This window comes from Buteo buteo, chromosome 16 (genome assembly GCF_964188355.1).
Source record: "Buteo buteo chromosome 16, bButBut1.hap1.1, whole genome shotgun sequence".
Lineage (NCBI taxonomy): Eukaryota > Metazoa > Chordata > Aves > Accipitriformes > Accipitridae > Buteo > Buteo buteo.
Window position 1 is genome coordinate 17,570,499 of NC_134186.1, and position 25,342 is coordinate 17,595,840.

Here is a 25,342-nt window from a genome sequence, read left to right on the forward strand (position 1 = left end):
TAAAACACCTTCCCCCCACCCCTCCCTTCTTCCCAGGCACAGCTCCACTCCCAGTTCTCCCCACCTCCTCCCCACAGCAGTGCAGGGGGAGGGGGAATGGGGGTTACGGTCAGTTCCTCACACATTGTCTCTGCTGCTCCTTCCTCCTCAGGGGCAGGACTCCTCACACTCTTCCCCTGCTCCAGCGTGGGGTCCCTCCCACGGGAGACAGTCCTCCATGAACTTCTCCAACATGGGTCCTTCCCATGGGCTGCAGTTCTTCACGAATGCTCCAGCGTGGGTCCCTTCCACAGGGTGCAGTCCTTCAGGAGCACACTGCTCCAGCGTGGGTCTCCCACGGGGTCACAAGTCCTGCCAGAAAACCTGCTCCAGCCTGGGCTCCTCTCTCCGTGGGGCCACAGGTCCTGCCAGGAGCCTGCTCCAGCGTGGGCTTCCCATGGGGTCTCAGCCTCCTTTGGGCATCCCCCTGCTCCAGCGTGGGGTCCTCCCCAGGCTGCAGGTGGAGATCTGCTCCACTGTGGACCTCCATGGGCTGCAAGGGGACAGCCTGCCTCACCATGGTCTTCCTCACCATGGGCTGCAGGGGAATCTCTGCTCCAGTGCCTGGAGCACCTCCTCCCCCTCCTTCTTCACTGACCTGGGGGTCTGCAGAGTTCTTTCTTTCACATGTTCTCACTGTTTTTTCCAGCTGCAGTTTCTGTGCCCCAGCAACTTTTTTTCCCCCTTCTGAAATCTGTTCTCCCAGAGGCACTACCACCGTTGCTGATGGGCTCGGCCTTGGCCAGCGGCAGGTCTGACTTGGAGCCGGCTGGCATTGGCTCTGTCAGACCATGGGGGAAGCTTCTAGCAGCTTCTCACAGAACCCACCTCTGTAGCCCCCCTGCTACCAAAACCTTGCCACGCAAACTCAATACATAAGGTAATGGATAAGTAAAATTAACAGTTCAGTTCTCTGAAGTTGTGGAAGAGGGCTCAAAGGAAGAGATGCCTATGGTGCCATTGGATGCTGAACGTTTTGGTTTTCAGCAGGTCTAGCTGAGAAATTCCAGTGTTTAATTAAACTTCATCTTATATTGTTGTTAAATTAGGGTCATGTCCAGCATTATCACTCAATTCTAGTTTGCAGATTACCTGCTTTTAATTTACAGAAACTTAAATCGGCATCTCTGCCTCATGCCCTTGCTTACCCTCCCATTGCTTCACACCCAATACTCTCACACTGTTGTTTTCCCAAGGATTATTTCCAAGCAAGCTCTGATAGCTGGTGGACTGCTCAGGAAGATCTGTTTTCATTATTTGCTGCTTTCAGCAGAAGGTGTTTTAGCAGTGGGTTGGTTGTCCTTTTTTTGGAAAGATTTCCTATAACCCAATATCCCACTTGCCGACTGCTGCCGCTGACTGGAGAATGTAAAGCTATCCATTGTTTGTCATCATACGTTGCTACTGTTTGGAGTCCAGTAACAGATGCTTTTCTTTGTATTTTCCTCAGAGAGCATTGCTAGAACAGAAGCAGAAAAAAAAGCGCCAGGAGCCATTAATGGTTCAGTCCAATGTGGACAGTCGCACAAGAACACGTAGAATGAAACATTCGGAAGAACAAGCACCATTGGTTGAATCGTATCTTAACAGCAACAGCAGCACCATATATCATGGTATACGAATATGATCTATTGTGTGTATATTTACTGCAAGTCATAGTATGATGCTCTCCATGTTAAATTTATGCTAATGAGAACAAAGGTTGTTGTTTGGGATTTTTTAGTAAATAATTGATATTCTACACTTGTGTTTGGGGATAAAAAAGTCAGAACTTGCAATGCTAGCCTAACAGGAGGGAGTGAGGTGACTAGCTGCCATTTCAGTGCTGTGGGGAAGAGAGAGTGGCTTGTCCCTTCTGCCACGAATATTTGTCTTCAGCCGTGGTTCCTACTGAACTAAAGCTTATGCTGTTCCACTCTATGTGTTCCTCTGTACGTAATTTTGCTTAGGCCTGACAGTGTTAATGATAAATTTGAAACCTGTTAATTAATTTCAGCCTAAGTTTGCATATAATAATTTCAAAGATACTGTGTTTCTGCAAGGTTCATTAAAATAGGTGAGTAGGTAGAGAAGAACATTTCAAGCTTGTACAGTGTGGTCTACCCTTCCTTATTAAAGATTACAAAACCCAGAAGGGACAGAGACACTTCAGGTATCACAGCCGTAGGGAAAAAGTTATAATGCCATTTCTATATTGTTAGACTTCAAAGAATTTAATCATCAGAAATAAATCCTAAGGAAACCAGTTGTTATTTAGTTTTGTGCTCATATGGCCCATGCTTGTTGGCCCCCTAGTGAGGGTAGGTGCATACTTTTCCTCAGGATTTCCTAGAGGGAAGCTTGGTAACCCTTGTTATATTGTGTCTCTTGTAGGTCTTGTTCCAGGTTGCTAACACCTCCAAGAGTTATAGAGAACAGTAATTTTCAAATTTTCTTGTTTTGCAGATTGTTTAGTTGAATTTGATTCATAAGGGATTCATAAGCCTCAATAGCAAAAGGCCTCCTTCCCTGAGTATTGATGGGTGGGTGAGACAGGAGCTGAAACCTACTGGTGCTGGGAACACAGGTGGCTGTTTTCAGGTTGGGAATGCTACTAGGTGGCAGAGTATTTACGGTTTAATGTCTAAAACCCAAAACCTTAGATGCCTTTGTGAGTCTACCTCTGGACAAAAAAACCAAACCAATCAGTATCGTACTCTTAAACAAACAAACAAAAACTTAATCCATCATTCAGTTCAGATCTCTATCAAGTACACTGCATGTGCTATACTTTTTGTCTGCCCTGTCATTTCATTTTCAGTTGATGGTCACATCTTTCAACAAGGAGATGGCAGGTATTTACTGGACTAACTAACCATGCTGTGAGAAGTGCAGGTTTCAGAGTCGCTACCCCTGATTTGCAATTGGTGGCATTTTTTTGGTGTGGTTTCAGCTACAGAATTTATTGTTAGAAACTGGAAATTGCGTTGATTAAATGTTAAGGTTTCATTAATAATGGGCCTTTTTTATCTTGCTTCTGCAAGCAGATAGACTCCCATAAGTGATCTCAGATGGAGAATTATTTTTTCCCTTAGTATAATTTTAATTATGTTTTTCTAATAAATATGAAAAGCATTAGTAATATTTATCTCTCTTTACTGTCTTTTTCTTAGGGTCTGGGAGGAAAATTTTTAAGATGAAACTAAATTTCTTTCCAGTCTGACCTAAGAATCTAATTTAGCACAGAATTTTAGTTTTTCTTTATTTTTTAATCAGAGAAAACAGAAATTTTCTCTCCTTCCTCTTTCACTCAATAACTTATCAAAGGCAAAGAACTGTTCTAAGAAATAGTATCTTATGGTACAGAGGTGCTGTCATATACTAAACCTTCTGTAATGTCAGTTGAACAAGGTTTTAATTTTCACAGATCAGAGAAACAGACATTACTGTCCCATAAATGGTAGCAAATTTCATATCTGCACTAACTGAGCTAAATTTTGCAACAGTTTGCACCAAAGTGGACTTTCTGACTTAAGTGAGATTAACTGTGCTTTTAAGGTAAGTGACCCTTCCTGTAATATTACACCACACCATTTACTGGAGTACTTACCAATTTATTCTCCTTAAATCAGTTTGTTCTAAATTTGTCTCTCAAACCCTTTCAATATTTCACAAAGTTTCAGAGAAGCAGAAAAATATAGTAATGTTTCTCATATTGAACCTGGAGTTTGTTAATCCCTGGGGACAGCTGTCCTTGCAATAAGCTGTGTGCAGTTAGCAAAAGCCACCTTAGGAGAATTTAATTACCTAGTAAAGTATTTTATTGCCTTGTAAAATCCTTTATTAGGAACGTTGCTTTTGAAAATATTATAAGAACTCCAGAAGTGTCCTTTTTTGGTGTGGTCTTCTCTGGGAATGTGCATAGTGTCTTAGGTTATGGTGTTTGCACGGTACATAGTTAGGTTTTGATGGCCATTTTTAACTATGGTATTCAGCTTCAGGGTTAGCACTCTTTTCCCCTTCAATGAAAACATTTGTATGTGGGAGTGTCGGATGCATGAGACAGCTGGGCTGTTTCTAAAGAACTATTCTGCTCTTTTCCGTTCATTTGTTTCTGTTATGGGCATGCTGATTTTAGGTTAAGAATGACTCTTTGATGGGAGTTGATGGTCTACTGAATGAACTACATTGCTTGGATGAGCATGTTTGTGAAATCAATTCCTGTACGGCAAATGCTACAAAAAGAACACTTCTTTCCGCCAATCATCTTCCTCTACTCTCTTTTTTAGCTTGTACTAATTCTGTGTAGCACAAAAGTACTTGTTGATTTCAACAAATAATTGGATGCCTGTGTGGAGATATCTCTATGGTACTTTGAGTAAAGTAGGTCAGATATAACATCTCAGCAATTCTGAGATGTTAGGCTCTCTGCACTGGGAAATTTTCTTTCATACACTGCCATAGCTTATTCTGATGCAGTTATCTGTGCTGCAGTGGTTCCCTGGTGGGCAACTCTACTCTGGAATAAAACCTCATTTCATTCCAGAATAATTATCAGTGTGTGGAGTAAAAAGTCAGTCACTTTTGTTCTGGAATAGAATATCACCTGGTGAGCTATTTGTAGGTAGATACAGTGGAACAGCATATTTCGCTACTAAAGCTGATAATATGTTTTTCCATATAAAGGAGTCCTTGGCTGCTTTCGAACCTCTGCAGGGAGTTGCAGGGTGATTGCTGGTAGTCCTCTGGCTGCATGTGTATTTTGCTTCCTCTAGCTTGGAGCTGAAGGGAAGTGCAAATAAATGTTAGATGCAGTAGGATGGAGGGATGTTAATTAAGGGCTGTGACTGAGCTCAACTGGGGCAGCTCAGAGGGGATAATACCAATGTGGCTTTCCTACACTTGTGTTGCTCAGGATTGAAAATGCTGGGACCAGTTTAATTCAGTGTGAAACTGAGCTTGTACAGGGCTCTTGAGTTTCTTTTTTGTTAGTTCAATAAATAGCGAAATGGCTCTGCTGAAAGCATGTCTCCACAGAGTAAGGAGGAGTATTGCCAGGATTGCCGTAATTTTTTCTTAGATACCTTCAAAGCACAAGGTTGACGTGTTGGTAAGATGAAATGGTATCTCTGCTCCCTGCCAAGTGTTACTAGCAATTCTTCTGGGTGCCCTGAGACTTTTAAGGAGATGGGTGCCCTTCCACTGAGGAAGTGTCTCTGAAGAATTCACCATGCACAAGTCTCCAGAGAGATCTTTTCTTCTCAATCCCTGCCCATATTGCACCTACAGGGAAAAGTTTTCAGATCCTGTTGCTTATAAATGACTTGCATGTGGTATATCTTTTTAAAACCTTTTCGTTGTTGGCATAATGCCTAATTAACTAATAACAACAAAAGCATTTGACTTATCTGTGGGAATGGACATGAATTAAGTTGGAAAGGCCAACTCGAGATAAAATGAATCCTTGGCACTCTGGTCCATGAGTGGTTAGTTTGAGCTGGAGTATTAGCCAGTGGTAATGCAACGCTTGCCTGTCAGCGTCTGTAGATCAGGTAGGACCAAGTGTACAGGAAATTGCTTTTGTTACTTGGAAAGGATTATAGAGATATATTTCATGGGAACAAAACCTTTTCTCTTATAATCTGTGCATCTAGGAACATAGGCACGCTAGTAGGAGTAATAGTTTCATGGCAGCATTTCTAGATAAATCCGGGATAAAGCTGAGTATATGGAGGTAACAGAAAGTGTTCATGTAAAATGATGAATGCAGTGTCCTTCCATCACCCCCGAAATGAAGGTATTAATATAGTTTTGGGACCACACTTGTAGGTTAGACCCTAAATTATCTGCCTGCCACTTCAAGCAATAGGTATCCTTCCATTAACTTCCGTCATGTTTGGCTCCAGTTGTTACAATTACAAATAATGCCTCTTTCTCTTGCAGTACCAGATACAACTTCATCGCTATTTCATCATTATAAATAGCAAAATAATAACCAGTAACAACATTTTGTATTGCTATTAAGTCCACGTCGTATATAAAAGACAACAAAGTCATTTATTCACTGCAATAAATTTAATCCCTCTGTGTAGGAGAGATCACTTACAAATTGCTTTGTCTTCTCTTCTTGTGTTCTTGTTTATTTTTAATTCAGTGTCCTTCATAAGGACATATTGCTACCTTTTTGTTTAAAGTTTTTATTAAATTTTACTTGCCATTGTGTAATGCATCACAGTCGCATCTGCTGGTTTGTTTTCATGTATCTCTACACCACTTATTTTGTGAAGTTTGTTGAAAACCTGAGCAAACATTTTAGCCTGATATGACTTTGCAAAATGCTGCTATGAGTACAGTTCTTTTCAGTCTGGATTGCAAATACATACTGAGCATTCCTGGAGCCAAATAGCATGCAGAGATACACTAGTTACTGCAACAATTTAATTACATTATTTAATTACATCTAATGCAAATGATGAAAGACCGTTTTTACAGAGAAGAGTAATTTTACTTCTGTGAAAATTGTGAATTTCCATTGGGGAGCGTTTTTTCTCTTCACAGCACTGAGGAAGGCGGAGATTTGAATGAGTGCCAGATATGCTTTCATTAATATTACCATACTTCGTTGCAGCTGTGGCTTTTTTTTTTTTTAAAGACTTGAAATTAAAAATGTTTTCAATTAGATACTCACAGAGTAATTTTCATGGCAACTTCCAATTTAGAGATTTAGATTAACCATGTGTAAAAAGGCAAAATTACTTTCTTACTTTCCTCCTTTGACATTTGGCAGCACATCTAGATGCAATGGTTGTGTGGTGTGTTGAATAGACTTCTGATGACAAGTCATAGCTCTGGATTGTTAAATTTGATGTGTCATTCTGTTCCTTTACCATGAATGATGAGAGAGAGTTTTCTGATGAGTATCAAGCTGTCAACTTCATAAGATGGCATCAGTTAACCATTCATTTAAAAAAGCATATATTTGCATGTTCATCAAAACACTGTCTTGCCATCCCTGTTTTCCACTGACCTTGAAATGAGAAGGTATTAGTTTATTTTTTGAAGATAGCAAGGAATGTTCTGTGCACAAGACTATTAATACTGAGAGATCAGGCAGCACTCCAAGTATCATGTGGGCAAAATACTTAACTTCCAATAAGCATATATTCTGAAATCTCCCTTTCAGCCGCAGTCACTTCACCTTCGTCTAAAGGGGAAGCATCTTTTTTTGATTTATCAGCAGTCCTTACTGTGCTAGTACATTTCCAAAATAAACAAACTAACCCAGCAGCAACGATCAGAGAGCAGTGGGTAGCAAGTCGCTTAGAGGTCTTCTTGCGGTTCTTGGTACTGGAAGATTTGAGAAAGAAGTTTAGAGGCAATTGCTCACAATTGCTTGAAAAATTCCCTTCTCTTTGCTTTAAAGTCCCACTTAAAGTGTATTTACTTTCAGTTACTACTTCCAAACTAGCCATTATTTTCTGTCTGTGACAATCTCGGTGTCCGGGAGCAGCAGGGCCAGGAGGTGGGGGTGACCCCAAGCACGGGCGATGCCCTCGCAGACGGAACTCCATCCCACAGGGTTCGAACGCAGCGGGCAGAGCCGGCTGCTACTAACAGGATTCTCGGCCGTCCCAGACGCGCCAAGGGATGAACTGGGCCCAGGGCCCTCCAGGGTGCCAGTCCGGGCAGAAAGGAGGCAGGGCCAGGAGACGAGGCAGCAGTGTACGTAGGAGGGTCCATGGAGCAGATGAGCCACCTCTGGCGTGGCACTGGGGTCCTCCCCGGAGGCAGAGCTAGGCAGCAGCGTACCTGCAGCATAGCCCCGGGCTGAGCTGGAAGAGAGCCCACGGGCAGGGGGTGGGTGGAAGCCCCCAGGGAGGCTCGTCAGGGCAATTAAAGCCTACTCGTGCCCTCAGGGCCACCATACGTAAAATAATTATGTAATTTCTTACTGTCCTTAATCTTCCTGGCATAGGTTTTTCATGGCTAATTTTAGCTTTCCTTATTAGCCATCTGCTTTCCCAGAGAGTCCAATTCATTGCTATTAACTCTCCATTTCACATGCTCCCTTTTCTTTCCCCCTCCCCAGAGTCAGACAGCAGATATGTGGGGGTTAAGAAGCATCTTTTGTTTAATTCCTTCCTTTGTTCTTTCTGAGGGGATCTCCTTAGAGCAATGAGCTTTTAATAATGTCCTTAAGCAGTACCAGGTTCTCACGTACACTTGTTCCTTTTTTCTCAGCCCGTTCACATTCAGTTTCACAAGTATTTTCACCTTTGTAAAATCAGCCTGGTCAACACATCAGTGTTAGATACGTAAACTGCAAGGAGCCACAGGGGATTTATGGGCGATACAAGTTTTTTTGGAATCTGGAATTTGACTGTAAGTTACTAGCTGCAGGGGTAATGCCTTTGATTATAAGCATTTTGAAGCAGAAATCAAATCTTTGCATGGGATTAAATAGTAACTAACATACCAGAGTCCTTGCCCTAATTCAGGCCCTTGTATTTAACTAATTTTATTTCATTGCATTGTAAAATATAGTGGGTTTGCCCATCTTCCAAGTATTTCTGATAGAATCCAGCATCTTTTAGATGATAGTGGAAATGCGAGACCAGTTCAGAATCTAAGTTGATTAAATAAAGTAATAATGAATGACAGCCCAAATAAGCAGCAAGATTCACTAAGGCTAGAACTTTACAAAGTAAAAGAGCAAGTCATTCTGACAGTGAAACACAGGAGCATCTCAGGCAACAGTAAGAAAAGGACAACGAATTTGCATTGATTTGTTAAGGTCCATCCTGACTGAACTGTAGTTTATCTTTCTTTGCATGGTACTCATTCTGGATTTCACTTCTACTGCTGAGAGGATGTTGGTAAATAGAATGAATATTTGCCTTATGCAGTTAAGCCAATGATTTGCCTCGCATACCTCATTGTCTGTTTCAGCCTCTTTCTACTTAAGGTGTTTTCTAGACAGACTGCACACATTTTTAATGTATCCACTTAAAGTTTTTTTTTCTTTTTGTGATTTTTCACTCATTTCATTCTTTGCATACTGTACTGATCAAAACCAGTTGTTTTTTTTTTTAGCACATGGCATTTTTATGTGATAGAGATTGGTAAGTTGTGATTCATAAAATTTTTGTTTGTTTCCTCCTTCCTCTAAGATCATAAGAGTGTACAAGCACTCATATCAAGAAAAATGGTCATGCAAATGGAAAAAAAAAATTCTGCATTTTCATTGCATGCTACTTTGAAACTAATTTCCTGTGTGAACTTCTCATCATGAGGGCCAGATGAAAAAACATGCTTTTCATTTTATTCACTCATGTAAACATGTGTGGATAACTATCTTTCAATATTTTTTTTTTTCAGTTCGGTGTTGTCTGCATCACTGATTACTCACTTACAGATTTCATCCTTTTGTTTGATTGTGTGTTGTAGCTTTATCCCTGTAACATGCAGTGTTGTCCAACACAGAACTGATTCGTGGGAGAGGCTTCTTTTTCCCACTTTTAGCAGTTAGGCCATTGGTGATGGAAGGCAAAGCCAGGACACTGACCCCCTCTGCTTTGATGCAAGTTCTTCTACACTCACCTTGTACTATGCTAATAGACTATTTGTTTGTTGTTCCTCTTTTCTTTTCAGCTCAGGTCCTGAATTAATATTGCAATCTGTGCTCTTTTCTGTCTCCACAAAAGTATTTTTTTCTAATACTGTATTGAGGTTAGTAGTCAGTGCTTGATTTAATGAACATGGATGAATAACACTAAAATTAAAATCATGTCATTGTTTTATTTGAGAGCTTGCCATTTATCTCAAAACTATTTCTTACGAGTCCAAATGAGAATGAAACACCAGATCTGAGTCCAGCATTATTTGCTCTTTGGAATTCTGTCTTATGGCAACACATGCTCTTCCATTTTTGTCTTGTCTAAATGCAAATTCTAGTACAAACAAATAATTCTAGTAGAAAAGGAAAATCTGTGGGATTTTTTTAAAGTGAAGATTTTAATTATTTGGGATGGGGCATATGGAGTGTCGGGCTAGATTTTCAAATGTAGTCTCCTATTGTTTAAGATAACTATCAATGGGGACTTTTAAAGTTGCCTAAATTTCTTTTTGTACTGAAATCAATGCATTTTTGAGTGACAGTCTTTGAAACTCCATCCCTGTATAGCTGCATTTAAGGTTCTTAATTTATTTATCCTGTGGTACTGCCTATCATTGTTTTTAACTTTTTAACATCCAACTAAGGACATAATCATATTGTCATATCAGTGACTATTATCTAGGGAGGCCAGTTTATCTCATTTTTTTATTCAGGCTTTCTTGCAGGGAACTGTAAATTGTTTTACGAGGCTGTCTAGAGTCTGTGGAGAATGCAGGTTAGAGTTTGCCTCGAGGTTCCCATCCTGCTGGGAAGGGGAATTCTTGTCAGACTGTTACTTTAGTGATCCAAAGATGTAGTAGAGGGCAGAGGGGAAGACATCTGATCCCCTGACAACATGGCTGGCGATAAACATTGCCTCTATGAATTCCTTATCTCCAGAAAGACAGACTGGAAGGAGTGCTGGTTTGATAAGTTCGAAGCTCCACATGCTAATGACCAGCTGCAGAGTGACTATGGAGGGTATTAGAAATGGTTGTTCTTGCAACTCTCCAGGGCAGGAGAAAGCACTGGAAACAGAAAATAGAATTTTTTACTTTGCTCCACATCTAAATCTGCCGGAGCCACTGAGCAAGGTAGGCCCCCAGACCTCTCTCTGTAGGTCGGCAGGTTTCAGAAGATAGCCCATTGCCCCCTCCTCTGCCAGGACTGAAGTAGTGACTGGCCCTGTTCAGAGGAGCTGCTGCACTGCCTGAACTTCACTCCCTACCACACTGCAGTGGGCAGCGCTTACGCGGGAGGCGTTTGGGGGGATGAGTGCTGATGGGCAGGGGAGACCAGTGTTTACGCTGTGCTTAAATGCAAGTACGTAGCCAAGTCCCCTGGAACGCAGTGCTGTCCTGAACTGAATTTGTACGGTCAGTAGCAAAACTACGTAATTTCTTTGATACCTGCAGTCACAAGAGAAAATATTAGTGAGTGGATGAGCCTTCCCTAGTTCTGCTCTTTGCCGAATAGTTAGTAGCTAAGAATAAGATGGTTTTGTGGTGGAGATGGTATTTCAGGATTCGATTTGGATTTATTTTAGAGGTGGTGCTTTAAACGTAATGATAGAGCTCAGAAAAGCATCCTGTAGAAACAGGAAATTCTGTGCCAATTCCTTTCATGAAGCCAGGTGCAGTATCTCCACATTGATGGTTTAAATCTTGTTTTGCAGCCTCCGTCACTTGTGTCTGAAAGTCCTGTTTACCATAGACAGGAGTGATGGTATATGCTCAAAATGGCTGCTGGACTGAAATCTTGTTCTCTGCCTTATAGAGTAAAGCAATGTAAATATTTCCTTCTCTGTCCTTTGAAGCTCCATCACTGTACTTGCAGTCAGATGTCTCTTGCTGAAAGTTATGAGACAAAAGTAATTCAAAAAGCTTCAGGCTTTTTTACTTGTTAGATCAAAGGATAGCTGACAAGATAGTGAAGATAAGTCTTTAATTTTTCAATTAACAATATTGGATTGTTTCATCCTTTGCTGATTAATCATTGCTTTGGACCAAGTAAATGATGCTTCATCTGAGTGAATGAGCATGGCCATATTTAAAACGATTTAGAGAACTGTCTGGCCATTTAATATAGGTCATTTGTAAAGTACTGAATTTAATTATAATGTGGATGATCATCTTTAAAACAACTGAAAGAACACACCCTAGTTTTTAAAGAGAGACTGAGCTACAAATACGGGGTAGATTGCTGGGTTGGCAAATCACACCTATTTAAAGACTGTGGAGTGGGGACTCTTTGGTTGCCTGCTTAGTCCCAGGCTGCCATGCCCATGGAAATAGGACTCAGTGTACTGTTCTTATGTGCCATTTTCCCTGGCATCCTGTGTGCTTACTCCTTTGGTTATATCTTATTCATTTCCAGTGCTCCTTTACACTCAGCAAAGGGACTGCAGTCTTGTAATTAGTGTATGATAAAGACATGAATGAGGAGTTGGTCAGTGACAAGCCATTTCTTTGGGCTTTTAGTCAAGTTAATGTATATTCTCTATAAAACTTGAACTCTTTCTCTGTATAATGAGAAAAGGAGGGTGTGTGTATTAAGTGCCTCAGATGCTCATTGTGTTGTGAATGTGGTGCTATCCATAACAGATTGCTGTGCTGGGGAGGGTAGCTGTGGGTTTGTAAACTACAGTCTACACAGACATGACTAAATCCGTTTCATCTTACTCCTCTGAGAGTCTTGTTGCTGTTTCTATTGATATTCATGCGCATGAAGGGAAGTTGCCTCACAGACCAGAAGCCTAGGGAGAATTTCCCCCTTCAAAGAGAGATTACTCGCAATCCACACATCATTGAGCATCATTTGGTCTTTTGGTGGTTTATGAAGTTTGTCGTGATATTTTTGAAGTAGTTTTATGGGCAATCAGTTCTTTCCAGTAAGGTTTCTTAGTGGACTTCTTTTATCCTTTTAAAGAAAGCACTTTAGTTTTGGGAAGAAGAAAGGGATGGTGGGAGGCCCCAAGTGCCAGGGTGACATTCCTCTGAGATAAACCACAGTCACCACCTAAAGTCAGCGGGGCTTAGCAATTGACAGTGACCAGCAGCTGGCACCAAAATCTTAGTGCCCACCTACAGGTTGTTTTGTTAGGGTTGTGAAGTTTGGTGATTCCTTTATGTATTTCACAGAGGTAATTGCTTTTATGCCTTTGTAAACTCTTATTATTTCACTTCAAGGCTTGGACTGGCCAGAAGAAAGAGTTATTGTGTGTGTTGCTTTCACAGATTCAAATATTGACCACAAAGTGTGTCATGCTTTTAGAAAATGATAAAGCCTTTTTTTACTTTGAAAACAACTAGTGTTGCGTGAATTATGCTGACATTCACAGTTTATGCCACGCATATTATGTTGAGACTTCTAAGGGATTAATTAATTTGTGTATGTTACAAAGTAGGAGGAGTTTTTAATTTCAGCTTGGGTATAGTTTCACCACAAAATGCATGGCCATTCTACTCATCTTACTGTGATATATACAATTGTGCAAGATGCGTTTTGAAAAAAAACCTTCTGATGATTCCTTGTTTACGGGGTTAGGATGTAGCTTTAAACATAGGCACTACAAAGTCTAAAGAAAATTTTTCTGCCTCGTGCTGCCACTGCTGATGATCAGTCTGGCAGAGCTTTACTACGAGGAAAAGTGCTTCCTACAATAGCTCAGCAACACATTAATATTCTGATGTCACTTTTGGCCTGAAAGTTAGGAGCCGATACATTATTGGAAGGAGGAAAAATGTTAGGAAATACATCCCAGCTAACCTAACACTTTCAGGTTTTTACTGTAGCTTTGCAAATTCTGGTTTATTTGACTCTCCTCTCTGCATGCATTGTCTGAAATACCAAACAAACTCTGCTATGTCTGCTTACTCTTTTATGCTTTCACGGAGTTCTCAATTCATTCTCTCTTTTCTCTCTCTCTTTCTCTCCCCCCCCTCCCCGTTTCTCTCTCCTCTCTCTCTGTTTTTCTTTTTGGTGGGGTACCCTGAATCTCTCAAGCAGTGCAGGAGGCCGAACAGGAAGATGTAAAGGTGGTAGTGGATGCCCAAGCTCCGAAACCAACTAAAAAAACCAAGGCAGCAGCTGCGAGCTGTCAGACTGGCAGCACCAGAAAGGAGAAAAAAGGGAAACACAAAGGTTAGCTGCATGCGGCTGAATGTCAGATGTTGAATTGACTGCAAAATACTTTTTTTTTTAAATTATTATTTATTTGAATTCTGAAAATTGCCTAAAAGTGATTTCTTGACATTTTTATGAGATTGGAAAATGTGAGTGACTTGGTTTTGTCTTGGCATGTACAACCTGGGAGTAAAGGAGGGCTAAAATTTGTAAACTGAGTCTTTTCCAAAGGAGAGTGTTTGTTTAAATTGCAGAGAAGGAAAAAAGTACTGATGGAAAGATGCTGGTGTTTTCCTGCAGTGTTAAAAAAATGAGAACCATTTTACACCAATGTGGGTTTTTAGACTATCTGCATGTAATGTAATTTGGAGAAACAGCCTTAAATTGCAGTCATTTCTGTCCAGACTCTTATTGAGGTTTAAACTATACAAATTAGAGGTTAAGTGGGCATTTTGAAAATCAATTCAACAAAACCGAGACAACATCCTCAAAGGGGTTCTTCAAGTTGTTACTTAGTGTTATTCTGTCCCACCTGGTTGACATATGGGAGGTGTTTGTATGAAAAATTTTCTGCAGTGACTTTGGGTAAGATTAGATAGACAAAAAAATACACTGCTGATAATAACAAAAGGGTTGGTAGAAATGACACTGCCATTATTAGACTTACTATTTGAACTACATAGACTAGATGGAAGAATTGACATGAGCTACTTTAGAGGTATTAAAATTTTATTTTTATATGCACGCTCACAAAAAGAGAGGTTTTTGTACCACGTACAGTTTCTTTTCATTTGATGGCAAATGACTAATGAAATTAATAAATACCTTTCCAATAATTTGCAGTTCTTGGATAAGGCCACTGTAACACTATCCTGCCTGGACTGTACTGTATTCCTGTCTTGTATATGTCCAACAGTCTCTCTGTTATTGCTTAAGTAAGAAAATAGTATATATCCTTGACCAGTCTATTTAAAGATAGCAATGACTAATAAGGGTAATTATTGAGGTCAGAGTATTGGGGCTTACCTATAGACATTTTGCAGGACTTGAGCCTACCTTATCAAAACCCTTTACACATCCTTTACATATTGCAGCTTAATTCTTGAGACCTGAATCTACAGTGTCTTCATGTCTGTAGTCCTTCTGGCTGCAAAGGAGGTCCTAGGTTAGACAGGCTTTAGAGTTTGGCCCTGAGGTAAAGACTTTATTCATATATTTGAAAAATAAGATGATGTGTGTCAGTACCTAGGCTTAAAATAATAAGTAAAAGTCAAAGGTTAAAATTAACAATGTGAAATTTGTTGGCAAAATAAGTGAACAGAAAGCTAACGTTTCTCAATTTAATGGAAAAAGTAATGCCACTCCAGCGTAGTACTACAGATGGCAAATTCTGTTTTGAAGTACATCTTGCTGATGAGTAAAAATTCTTTTACTAGTTTAAAAGAAAACCTGTCTTAGGCTGTAACTGAGCATTGTTCAGGGTAATACTTAAATCATGGTTACTACATAACCTTGAGGCTCTGTTTCATCTCATATAATACCTGTTTTGCCTTTATGGGGTGTCTATGTCTGTACTATGTCCAGAACTTAAGATACTGTGCTGGTCAGTTACAGTAGGTTTGGTTTGACAAATTTGCATTGTATAACACCAACGTGTGTAGTCACTCGCCTGTTTTCTAGGCAGTTTTCTGATGAGCTCTTGGCTAAAATATTCCATGAATATTCCTAGCTGCAGGCCTAGTGAGGCTCATAGCAAGAAACTACTCATTTGAGTGTGTGATTTCCAGGGCTGTTCTGCAGACGCTGGTCACGTCCACGCTGGGGCTGCATTTGCCGGATAGCTCTCTTCAAACTTACCTGCTACATGTAGGCAAGTTAGTCCATGAGCAGCATGTGCTTACTGTGAAGGAGTTACACTGGTTTTTATTACCTCACAGCAGGTAACACCTAGTATTTGTCTCATATGCCAATAATATTTTTATTTATTTTCTGAAGAATTCCCCAAACAGGCAAATGTTGGCAGATTTTAATAGAAGCAATTTGTGTCAGTAAAAGTAATGTCACTTTATGTAGACTGAGAACTTTTGCATGCTGGTACTGCTCTGTGTGTTGGAAACTAACATTGTTAGCTATCGAAACCTCTGCTTCTGCTGCAATTCTTATTGCTCATCCTGCTGTGCTATGCGTGGTCTTCCCTGGCCTTCAGCATTTGCCCATCAGTGGCATCTTAGGTATGTTTCCATGGAGTGGAGGTGTTATTCATCAATTATACTAAAGAAAGTTTTGAGTACCTCCTCTGCTGAAGTGTATGTTGATGATTAGTAACAAATCTCAAGTAAAAAGTATCCCTGTCAGTTAAAGCATATTCAGAGTGTACGCGTAGCACCTTCTAATCCAGCTCATCTACTTTTTCCACACACTGGTATTTAACTGTTCATTGATGTATAATTTCGCCCTTGGAATGGTATCTAGTTTACCTTTGATAGTGTAAACTTGGAGCGTTTGCAGGGGATTGTAACTGGATTCCCAGTCTTGCATCTTTATTGAAGCTGCAAAATATTTTGTTATTGGATGAACAAGTAAAACCGAACGCGACTTTAAAATTCCAGAGGGATTTTACTGATGAATCCACTACAGACATAGCTAATTTGTTTTACTTAGGAATGAAGAAAATGCAAGTGGTAGCAGAACCCTGTAGCGGACCTTGCATCAATTTTTTCATTTACTTTTAAGAGTAAGTGTGAGTCTGTGATGGGTTGACTCTGGCTGGACGCCAGGTGCCCACCAAAGCCGTTCTATCACTCCCCCATCCTCAGCTGGACAGGGGAGAGAAAAATATAACAAAAACTTGCGGGTCGAGATAAGGACAGGAGAGATCATTCACTAATTACCGTCACGGGCAAAACAGACTCAGCTTAGGGAAAATTAGCTCAATTTATTACAAATCAGCCAGAGTAAGGTAATGAGAAATAAAACGAAATCTCAGAACACCTTCCCACCACCCCTCCCTTCTTCCCGGGCACAACTTCACTCCCGGATTTCTCCACCAAACCCCCCCAGCGGCACAAGGGGGACAGGGATGGGGTTTACGGTCATCACACGTTATTTTCTGCCGCTTCAACTCCTCAGGGTGAGGGCTGATCACGCTCTTCCCCCGCTCCAGCATGGGGTCCCACCCACGGGGTCAGTCCTCCACGAACTTCTCCAACGTGGGCCATTCCCACGGGCTGCAGCTCTTCACGAACTGCTCCAGCATGGGTCCTTTCCACGGTGTGCAGTCCTTCAGGAGCACACTGCTCCAGCGCGGGTCCCCCACGGGGTCACAAGTCCTGCCAGAAAACCTGCTCCACGGGCTCCTCTCTCCGCAGATCCGCAGGTCCTGCCAGGAACCTGCTCCAGCACGGGGTTCCCACGGGGTCACAGCCTCCTTCGGGAACCCACCTGCTCCAGCGTGGGGTCCTCCACGGGCTGCAGGTGGAGATCTGCTCCACCGTGGACCTCCCTGGACTGCAGGGGGACAGCCTGCCTCACCAGGGTCTTCACCACGGGCTGCAGGGGAATCTTCGCTCCGGCGCCTGGAGCATCTCCTCCCCCTCCTTCTTCACTGACCTTGGTGTCCGCAGGCTTGTTTCTCTTACGTGTTCTCACTCCTCTCTCCTGCGGCTGTTTCTCACTCTCCCAACTTTTTTCCTTCTTAAAAATGTTATCACAGAGGCGTTACCACTATCACTGATTGGCTCGGCCTTGGCCGGCGGCGGGTCCGTCTCAGAGCCGACTGGTATGGGCTCGCTCTCTCTCGAACACAGGGGAAGCTTCCAGCAGCTTCTTACAGAAGCCACCCCTGTAACCCCCCTCGCTACCAAAACCTTGCCACACAAAACCAATACAGAGTCTTAAAAAAAGATTTTGTAAGAAAATGGAATGGATTTGCTTAGAACTTCAGATCTAACTAATGAAAATGGGTGAAGGTTAAATGGGTTTATACCATTTTGTGGCACAAGAGGTTTTGTTGGAGGAAGTTCATTGGTAATTAGACCAAATCTTGGAAGTTTTAGCTTCTGCTTTTAGCTTTGCAATTGCTTCAGGTTTTGTCTCCACTCCGACTGTAACCTTTACATGTCCTGTAAACGAGCAGGCTGAACGCTGAGGGGTGAATGCACTTTACACACTAAAATAGCATTTTAAAGGTTTCTGTTAGTATTTAGCTATAGTGAGCATTACCTTTCTAAGCACAGCCAAGCTCTTTGTACTTTAAGAAAAAAGAACCTTTAGACCAGATCCTATGAATAATAAGCTAATTCAGAGCAAAAATCGTTGAATTATACATGAATAGCTCTTGAAGCTGTAGTGTAATGATTGTAGTCTGGTCTTAGATGTGTAATGCTTTTTTAAGTGGCTCAAAGGACGATGAAACTATGATCAGAACAATGTGCTAAAGACAAATGCAAGGGAAATATTAGGTTTAATGAGGTTACACCAATATAAGGCAAGAAAAGGAATGTGGCTAATTCCTCATGTAGAGCTAATGGTGCCTGTCAAGTTACTGGTCAGTGCATTTTGTAATTCTGTGATGGATAGTACAATATTTAGCAAACTTTTTCTAAATCTGTGATTATTACTGGTATTTCATTCTTAATGGCAGTATTAAGACAGACACTGTGCCTATTTTTAAAAAGAAACATCATTTTTGTGGGACAGAGCCTACAAATGCAGTGAAATGATGACATTTTGTAGTAGCTTAGCTAATTAAACTGGTATTTCTGAAAGCTTTGGTCTCCCAGTTTATTGTTTGACATAATATTCAGTACTGGAAAAAAACCCCAAATGTAACAAACAAATATGTAAAATGGTTGTCTTTCCAGTGGAGATAGTGGATCAAATTCTGGTTTGATTTGTGACGCTAGTGAGGGTTGATTAAGGATATTGGTGAACCTGGTGTACAGTATTGCTAGATGGTTCAACGGAAGAGTAATGCAAACAAGTGAAAATAGTTGCAGCAGGAACCTATGAAAAGTATGCACCCTGCATAGTATTACAAATACAAAACCAGAGCATCTTTAGATATCAAATACCCTGATGATTCTTTAAAAACTGAGATTCCTGAAAGTATTACAGGTACATAGTGGTGTGGGTTTTTTTGTTTGGTTTGTTTCTTTCCTCCAATATAGGTTTGTGAAGAAATTAATAAATATACCAGATAAAGTGCTTTTTTGGCTATGTGCCATGAATGGGACAAAAACAAATCAGGAAGATAAAATGGAACCTTTAAAAAAACCCGGAACCTTTAAAAAAAACCTGGACAACCATGCAAGGCCAGGAGTTAATTCAAAGTGAAATCTGATAGGAAAATTCAGGAATCATTTTGTGAAAAGTTGTTGTGGTTTGTTTGGTTTTGGGTGGTTGTTTTTTTTCCCTTGCACTCTTGCACTTATAGCATGTAAGTGCATTATAGGAAAACCCTGCTGTGAACTGCATTGGTTCACTTCCTGCCATGGGCAATATAAATGAAGATTTTTGTCACTGAAATCAGGAATCTGGATGCGTATAAAATGTTCAAATAAACAATACCTTCCCGGCAATTTTTCTCTTATGTTATGCATTAAATGTAGTTAGTATGTTGGGTATTCCCTGCTGTCTTTGAAAGTCAAAAAGCAAATGAGCTGCTCTGACACACAGCTCTTTTTCTGCCAGAGCGACTATTTCATGTTTTGATTTGGTTTGCTTCTTCTGTGTTTCTTTTCTCTCTTTCACGCCTGTCTGTCTGTTTTGATTTGTGCATCATGTCCCATTTTTATGTGTAACAAGCAACTACATTAACGCTGGCTGACTAAGAAAGCAGAATCATTTGTTGGATAAGAAGCATCATTTCTCACAATAACACTTCCTTTCTGATGGGGGAAGGGAAGTTCATGTGGAGTAGATCTATCTCAGCTTCCCTGTGCATTAAAGAGAAAGGGTAGGAGTAACAATAAGTGAGCCTCCACTAAGAAAACTCCTGTTATTTCTAGATCTGACAACCCGTTCAGGCTGTGCTTTGGCAACATGTGAACTTGATTCTGAAGAAGTCATTTTGGCCTCCTCAGGATAGAGGTTTATGAAAGTATAGTTCCTGCCACAGTTTTCTAGGTTTCATCAAAGTGAATGCAGAGCTTGGTGCTCAAGCACTTGCTTTTAGTGACCTGATCTGGTGTTAGCAATAGTCCTTCTTTTGGTGGAATTTTGGACTAAATCACCTCCAGCGGTCATTTTCTAAAAAAAAATTCTATTTGCCCTCTTTCCTTATAAACAAATCCCTTTGTGATTTTGCAGTTGCTTGAACCCATATCAGTGGGTGCGCAGTCCCTATGAGAACAGGCGTATACTGGGAAATGGCTTACAAAATATTGACAGCTACAATATACTTAAGGTTATTCAGTCCTTGAAAATAGACCCCCAAAATGTTTTTCCTCCCTTTACACATTCTGCTTTTTCAGTAAATTCCTTTTGAGGAGAGTTTCACCCAACAGAGAGAGAGAGAGATTTTTTTTTTAAATTTCTTTTAAAGCAGTGGAGTTCTAAATTTCTAGAAGATGTAATTTCATGATATTTCATTTTAGCCATTTTATTAGAGCTTCCTAAGCAATCATTCTGAGAGAACCTTTTTCACTTATTGATTTGTGCAATACTACTTTCTTGTACCACTGTTCTGGAAATAAATGTTATTCTCAGTGGTCACATTTCTTGATAAATGCAGATTTAAAAAAAAAAATAAAGTGTTGTTTTGTCTTTTTAATTTAAAATGTAAATCACTTGAGGTGATAAAAGCAAAAGCAGGGTTTACTTTAAGCCAAGTTCTTTAAAGGACAGAAATGCTATTTGTTCTGGTGTCAGTCTAATAAGAACAGATTTCTCTGAGGACAGACTCCCTGTCCTTGACCTCAGAGCAGGCCAGCTGGCCTTTGAAGGGTTATGCTGCCATCCCTAAGTTGGAGGAAGGAGCTGCTCTGCGGTGTTATTGAAGAGCAATTGCAGTGTTCCTGCTGCCTGCAGCCTTGAGTGTTATTCATGTGGATATGACTTCTGTGTCAGACCAGGGGCTTATTTAACCTTGTATCTTGCCTTTGAAGGCATGGTTAAAAAAAAAAAGAGAGAAAATTTTCTAGTGTGCCTGCATTTGCTATCAGCATGTTTGCAGAGGAAAGACATACTTGTTGTAGAACCTTTGTTGTATGTACCTTAGGTCAGAAAATGTGGCTTGAGATTTTCTCTTCCAGAGACCTCTTGCCTGACCTCGGTCAACTCTTCAGATCTGATCTGCAAAGGACCTAAGCACAATCTTAAAACTTAGTCTGTGAGCAATATGCCTGACCTCATATGTTGAATTTGTGTCTTAAATGCTTTATAAAATGAGAACAAGAATTTTTGTATCCAGCAATTCCTCATTTGTATAAGTAGGGACAGAAATACTTGTTTTCTATGCTGTGTTCCTTTCCTGATATGTAATCTCGTTTGCCATTCAATCACTGAGCTCAATTATTTCTCTGATGTATGATAGTTTTATTTTTAGTTTCTTTCTTAGTTTGCAAATGTTCTATGAAGAAATTCTTAATTTATTATAACAGTTATTTTCAAATAATTTAGAAATCTCTCTTTTCATGGTGTCCTAGGTGCAGTAAAGACTCTCTGTAAGTAATCAGTTAATCATTCTTTCCTGTACTTACAAGTTCATGTAAAAGAACCGAAAGGAAATAACACTTGCTGAAAATCTTTTCACAGCAAAATGTTTGCATGTACAAATACATGCAGAGAGGAACATGATGTGTATAAATACAATTAGATTCTTCTCCTGCAAGATTCAATTACTGGGGATTCACGTAGTATATAGTCAAGTATTTAAATAATGTTTTGGAGAGCTGACTCACTATGCTTATGCCTGCAATTTGCTGCTAGGTAGTTTGTCACATATTTAATCTGTAACTAATTGTTTCAAGACTACCATTGTGCACTATGCACTATTGTCAGATAGCAAATTCTTTCCTCATGTTCGGTCTCATGCTCATCCGTGGTGGCCACAGAGCTGCCTCTCTGTACTTTCCCTGGTCATACATAGCTTGGTAGTATGTAGTCTTTTCCTCCCATTTGGCCTTCTCCCCCCACCACTCCACCCCCTAAAAATTTTAAATACACTTTCTTGATTATCTCTTGAGCAATGAAATAATCAAAATTGTGGTTCTGGCCTATCCTCTTCAGTTTTCTTATTCTGCTGTAATATTACAGTGTCATTAGAATGTGATGACTTGGAGAATTTCTCTGATGGGCTGTCTAGAAATGCTTAATTTCTGTCCAGTTTTGAGAGGAAGTTCCACTCGGACCTCTTGGTTTAGACAGGAGTATTCAACAGACTGATCTAAGCCTTGTGTTCAGCATGACTATACCCTTAGTTTCCCACTTGCAAATAGGGTTAGGAAATGTATTTCTTTTCTGCAAAATCATTTTGAAGATTGTGAAGCTGAAATAAAAATGCATGAGGCTCAAATGGATACTCAAAACTGCACTTGTAATGCTTTACTAGGGCTATTGTGGGGGGAAGAAACCACCCCACAACAACCTCTAGATCTGTAGGGCCAAGGAGGAGGGATATACTTCAGGATCTGTAGGCTCCATTCCATGTAGTCTGTACTTGCTTAGTTTGTGAGAAAGAAATTTGATAACTATGTCTAGTAGAACTAAGATGTTTCACCTATACTCATTTTAGTGTCTATCTATAGGACATATCTAAATGGTTGGAAACTTTTCAGCATAAGGCTGCTGGGCATGTAGGGTAGAGAAATGTATGCCTGGTGACCCTCCCATAAAAAGTTTTCCTTTAATTGCTGGATTGGAACAATAAAACAAGGTCTGAACTTCATATCCTTGAAATGTATTGTCATTACTAAGTCCAGTGACACTGAATGGATTTTGGGTTGTTGGTCCATCCTTTAGAAGCTGAAGTTTCAAACAGGCATAATGTGGTATCATAAAATGCACAGAAGCTTAGATGTGTTTCTCAGACATCATGAACATTAAGCAAAATTTTGCCACTTTATTCCTTTCCCAAGGCTTTTAGTAGCAGTTGTCTTCTCTATTTTTCCCATACCTTTTTCTCTCTCCCCTCATTCCAGACCTGGGTCTTGTAGTATTATTTGTGTAGATAGTTAACATTTTGTGTGTTTAAAGCAAAAGAAAAAAAAAATCCTATCTAAAAATCCCATACCTGAGATCAAAGTTAAGTGCATGTCCACTTTATGTATTTTGAATTTCTTAGAATTTAGATGAATTCAGATTATAAAACATTCTACATGGTAGTTTAGATTACCAGCTTTTAAGGGCATAGTACTGTCTATTTATAAATATTGCCTAGAAGATTTTAGCTGCTAACAAATACAGGCATTGATAAATAGTAGTTTATAGGATGGAAATGCCATTGAATGCCAATTTTCTGTTGCATTTTTTTCATTATTTCTTTGTTTTCATTTCTGGTACCTCTGGGTTTTGTCTGAGGCATGCCCATGTCAAAGTCTTCCAGAAGGCCTTTACTGAAGGGACTGGTATTCTGGGGGTTCCTCCCTGCCCTCCTTCACAGTTGCCTCTCAAAATTTCCCTTTTCTTCTTAGCAGGTATTCAAGGACATCTCTGTCAGGTTTTTTTCTACCTGATTTTTAGGAAAAGCTGTAGAAAACCCTGAATGTAGTTAATAAAGACTTTCTTTTTGGCACAGCCCGCTCAGCTTCTTTGCCTCTTTTGACCCCGTCCTTAAACTTATAACTGTAGACATGAATGGTTTGTTTTATTGCACAGTGAACCATCCTCCCAGTAAGTGGGTGAAAAGGAGTCAGCGAGGCAAAGAAAGTGAGAGTGTAGGGAGAGATCCACCTTGAGTACCACGTTTATACAAGCTTGGAAGTGTTTTCAGACATTAGGTAGGTGATGGTAAAGCTGCCTTTTGAACTATGACTTACAAAGATACACTTATACCTCACAATATAGAAAAAAGAGATGTGTATGTATGCTTGCATTTAATAATGTTTTACACATGCATATATAGCTACCAAGATGCATGCACACGCACAAATATTAAATAGTTAATGCTGCATTTTCCACGAACCATTTAAAGTATTCTAATGCAGCAGAGGGTCTTCCCACCCCGCCCCCCGCCTCCTCTGTCTGGCTATGTCTTTCATTCCCTTAAATGGGGTCACCAGTGGAACCATTCATAATGCTTAATAACGCACTCTACCAGTGATGCACTCTTCAGAACACTGAAATTGATTTTTCTTCTCTAAAAGTGTGACCTGCTAGTGTAGCCTTTGTCCTAACGCCTAATAATACGTGATGTTCCTGACGGCATGGGATGTGAGCGCAGATGTTCTGCAGGCATCAGAAAAAAGCAGCCTCAGTGCAATGGCTAATGCTGTCAAAGGCATTTAATTTGCTGCAGGTCAGTGTCTGCTTTGAAGAAGAAGAATTAAGGTGTTTTGTTCTTTTTGAAATGGGTTCTCGAAATTAGGTTTGTATCGACCAAAGCTTAATGAGGGGCTAGGTAGATATGCATGAGGTATGAGCATCTTGTTGAACTCATGGATGCTTAATACTTTTGAAATTCAGAGTATTAAGGTAAGAACTTTAGGTAGCCACTTTAATGATAATGGCTAATATGGTTAAAGCTGTTAAAAATACCACAGTGGATCTGAGCAGCTACCTGTCTGTTCTAGAGTGCCTTTGCTGTAGTGCTTATCCTGAGATAACTTTTAAGAAAAATGCTATTGTGTTCACTGCCATATTATACCTGCAACATAGGAAATTATACTGTTCATTCTGCATCACACAGAGCGTCTGTCTGAAATTGTCATTCTACCAAGATGAGGGAAACATTTCCGTGGACTTTATTTAATCCTTCAAGGTTGGATAGACAGATTGTTTATTTGTTGTTAGCTGCTGTTGTTAGTTTTACTGTAAGTAAATCAGAATTTACAGGGTTGGTGCAGGAATTGCCAGATTAGGGTCTGTGTGATGCAGATGAGTCAATAATTTCTTGTGGTCTTGAACTCTGAATTTAATACTTCTGCAGTGTCGGACTGCATCTTGTTAGGTAGTTGCACAGCCAGTGCTATTCCTGAGGGTGTGGGCCAGTCTCTTTTCCACTTATGCTTCATCTTGCAGCAGCGGTGACAGCACGTATGGCAAAGTACAGTTAAGCATGCTAAATGTATAATCCAGTTGTCTTTTAATGCAAGTTGACAGCTGCTGGCAAAGCAGGTTGAAATGGTATTCTTGGAGACTTATGCTACAGATCACAGTCTCAAGAAATCCCAATCCCTACAGCTCCTTCTTACAGGATTTAGTCAGCTCTGTTTGGTGTGCGAAGCACCATATTCTTTTACTGAACTAACTCGTCGTAATGCTTGCTAATTCTCCACAATGTTGCTTGCTTATTAACAAAAATTTAAAACCAGCAACAGTATACAGGTTTATGTTATTTACTATATCTTTCTATGATAATTTTACTATTTTTATTGGTGCAAAAGT

General features: G+C 40.2%; 1 protein-coding gene across 2 annotated transcripts in view; it reads left to right on the forward strand.

Annotated features, from left to right (window-relative positions):
- TUB (TUB bipartite transcription factor) overlaps positions 1 to 25,342 on the forward strand; it is a 76,004-nt gene that overhangs the window by 33,775 nt on the left and 16,887 nt on the right. For both annotated transcript variants that reach the window (XM_075048028.1, XM_075048029.1), the window contains exon 3: positions 1,490 to 1,652. In XM_075048028.1, coding sequence (XP_074904129.1) covers positions 1,490 to 1,652 — 163 coding nt within the window. The remainder of the gene's footprint in view (positions 1 to 1,489; positions 1,653 to 25,342) is intronic.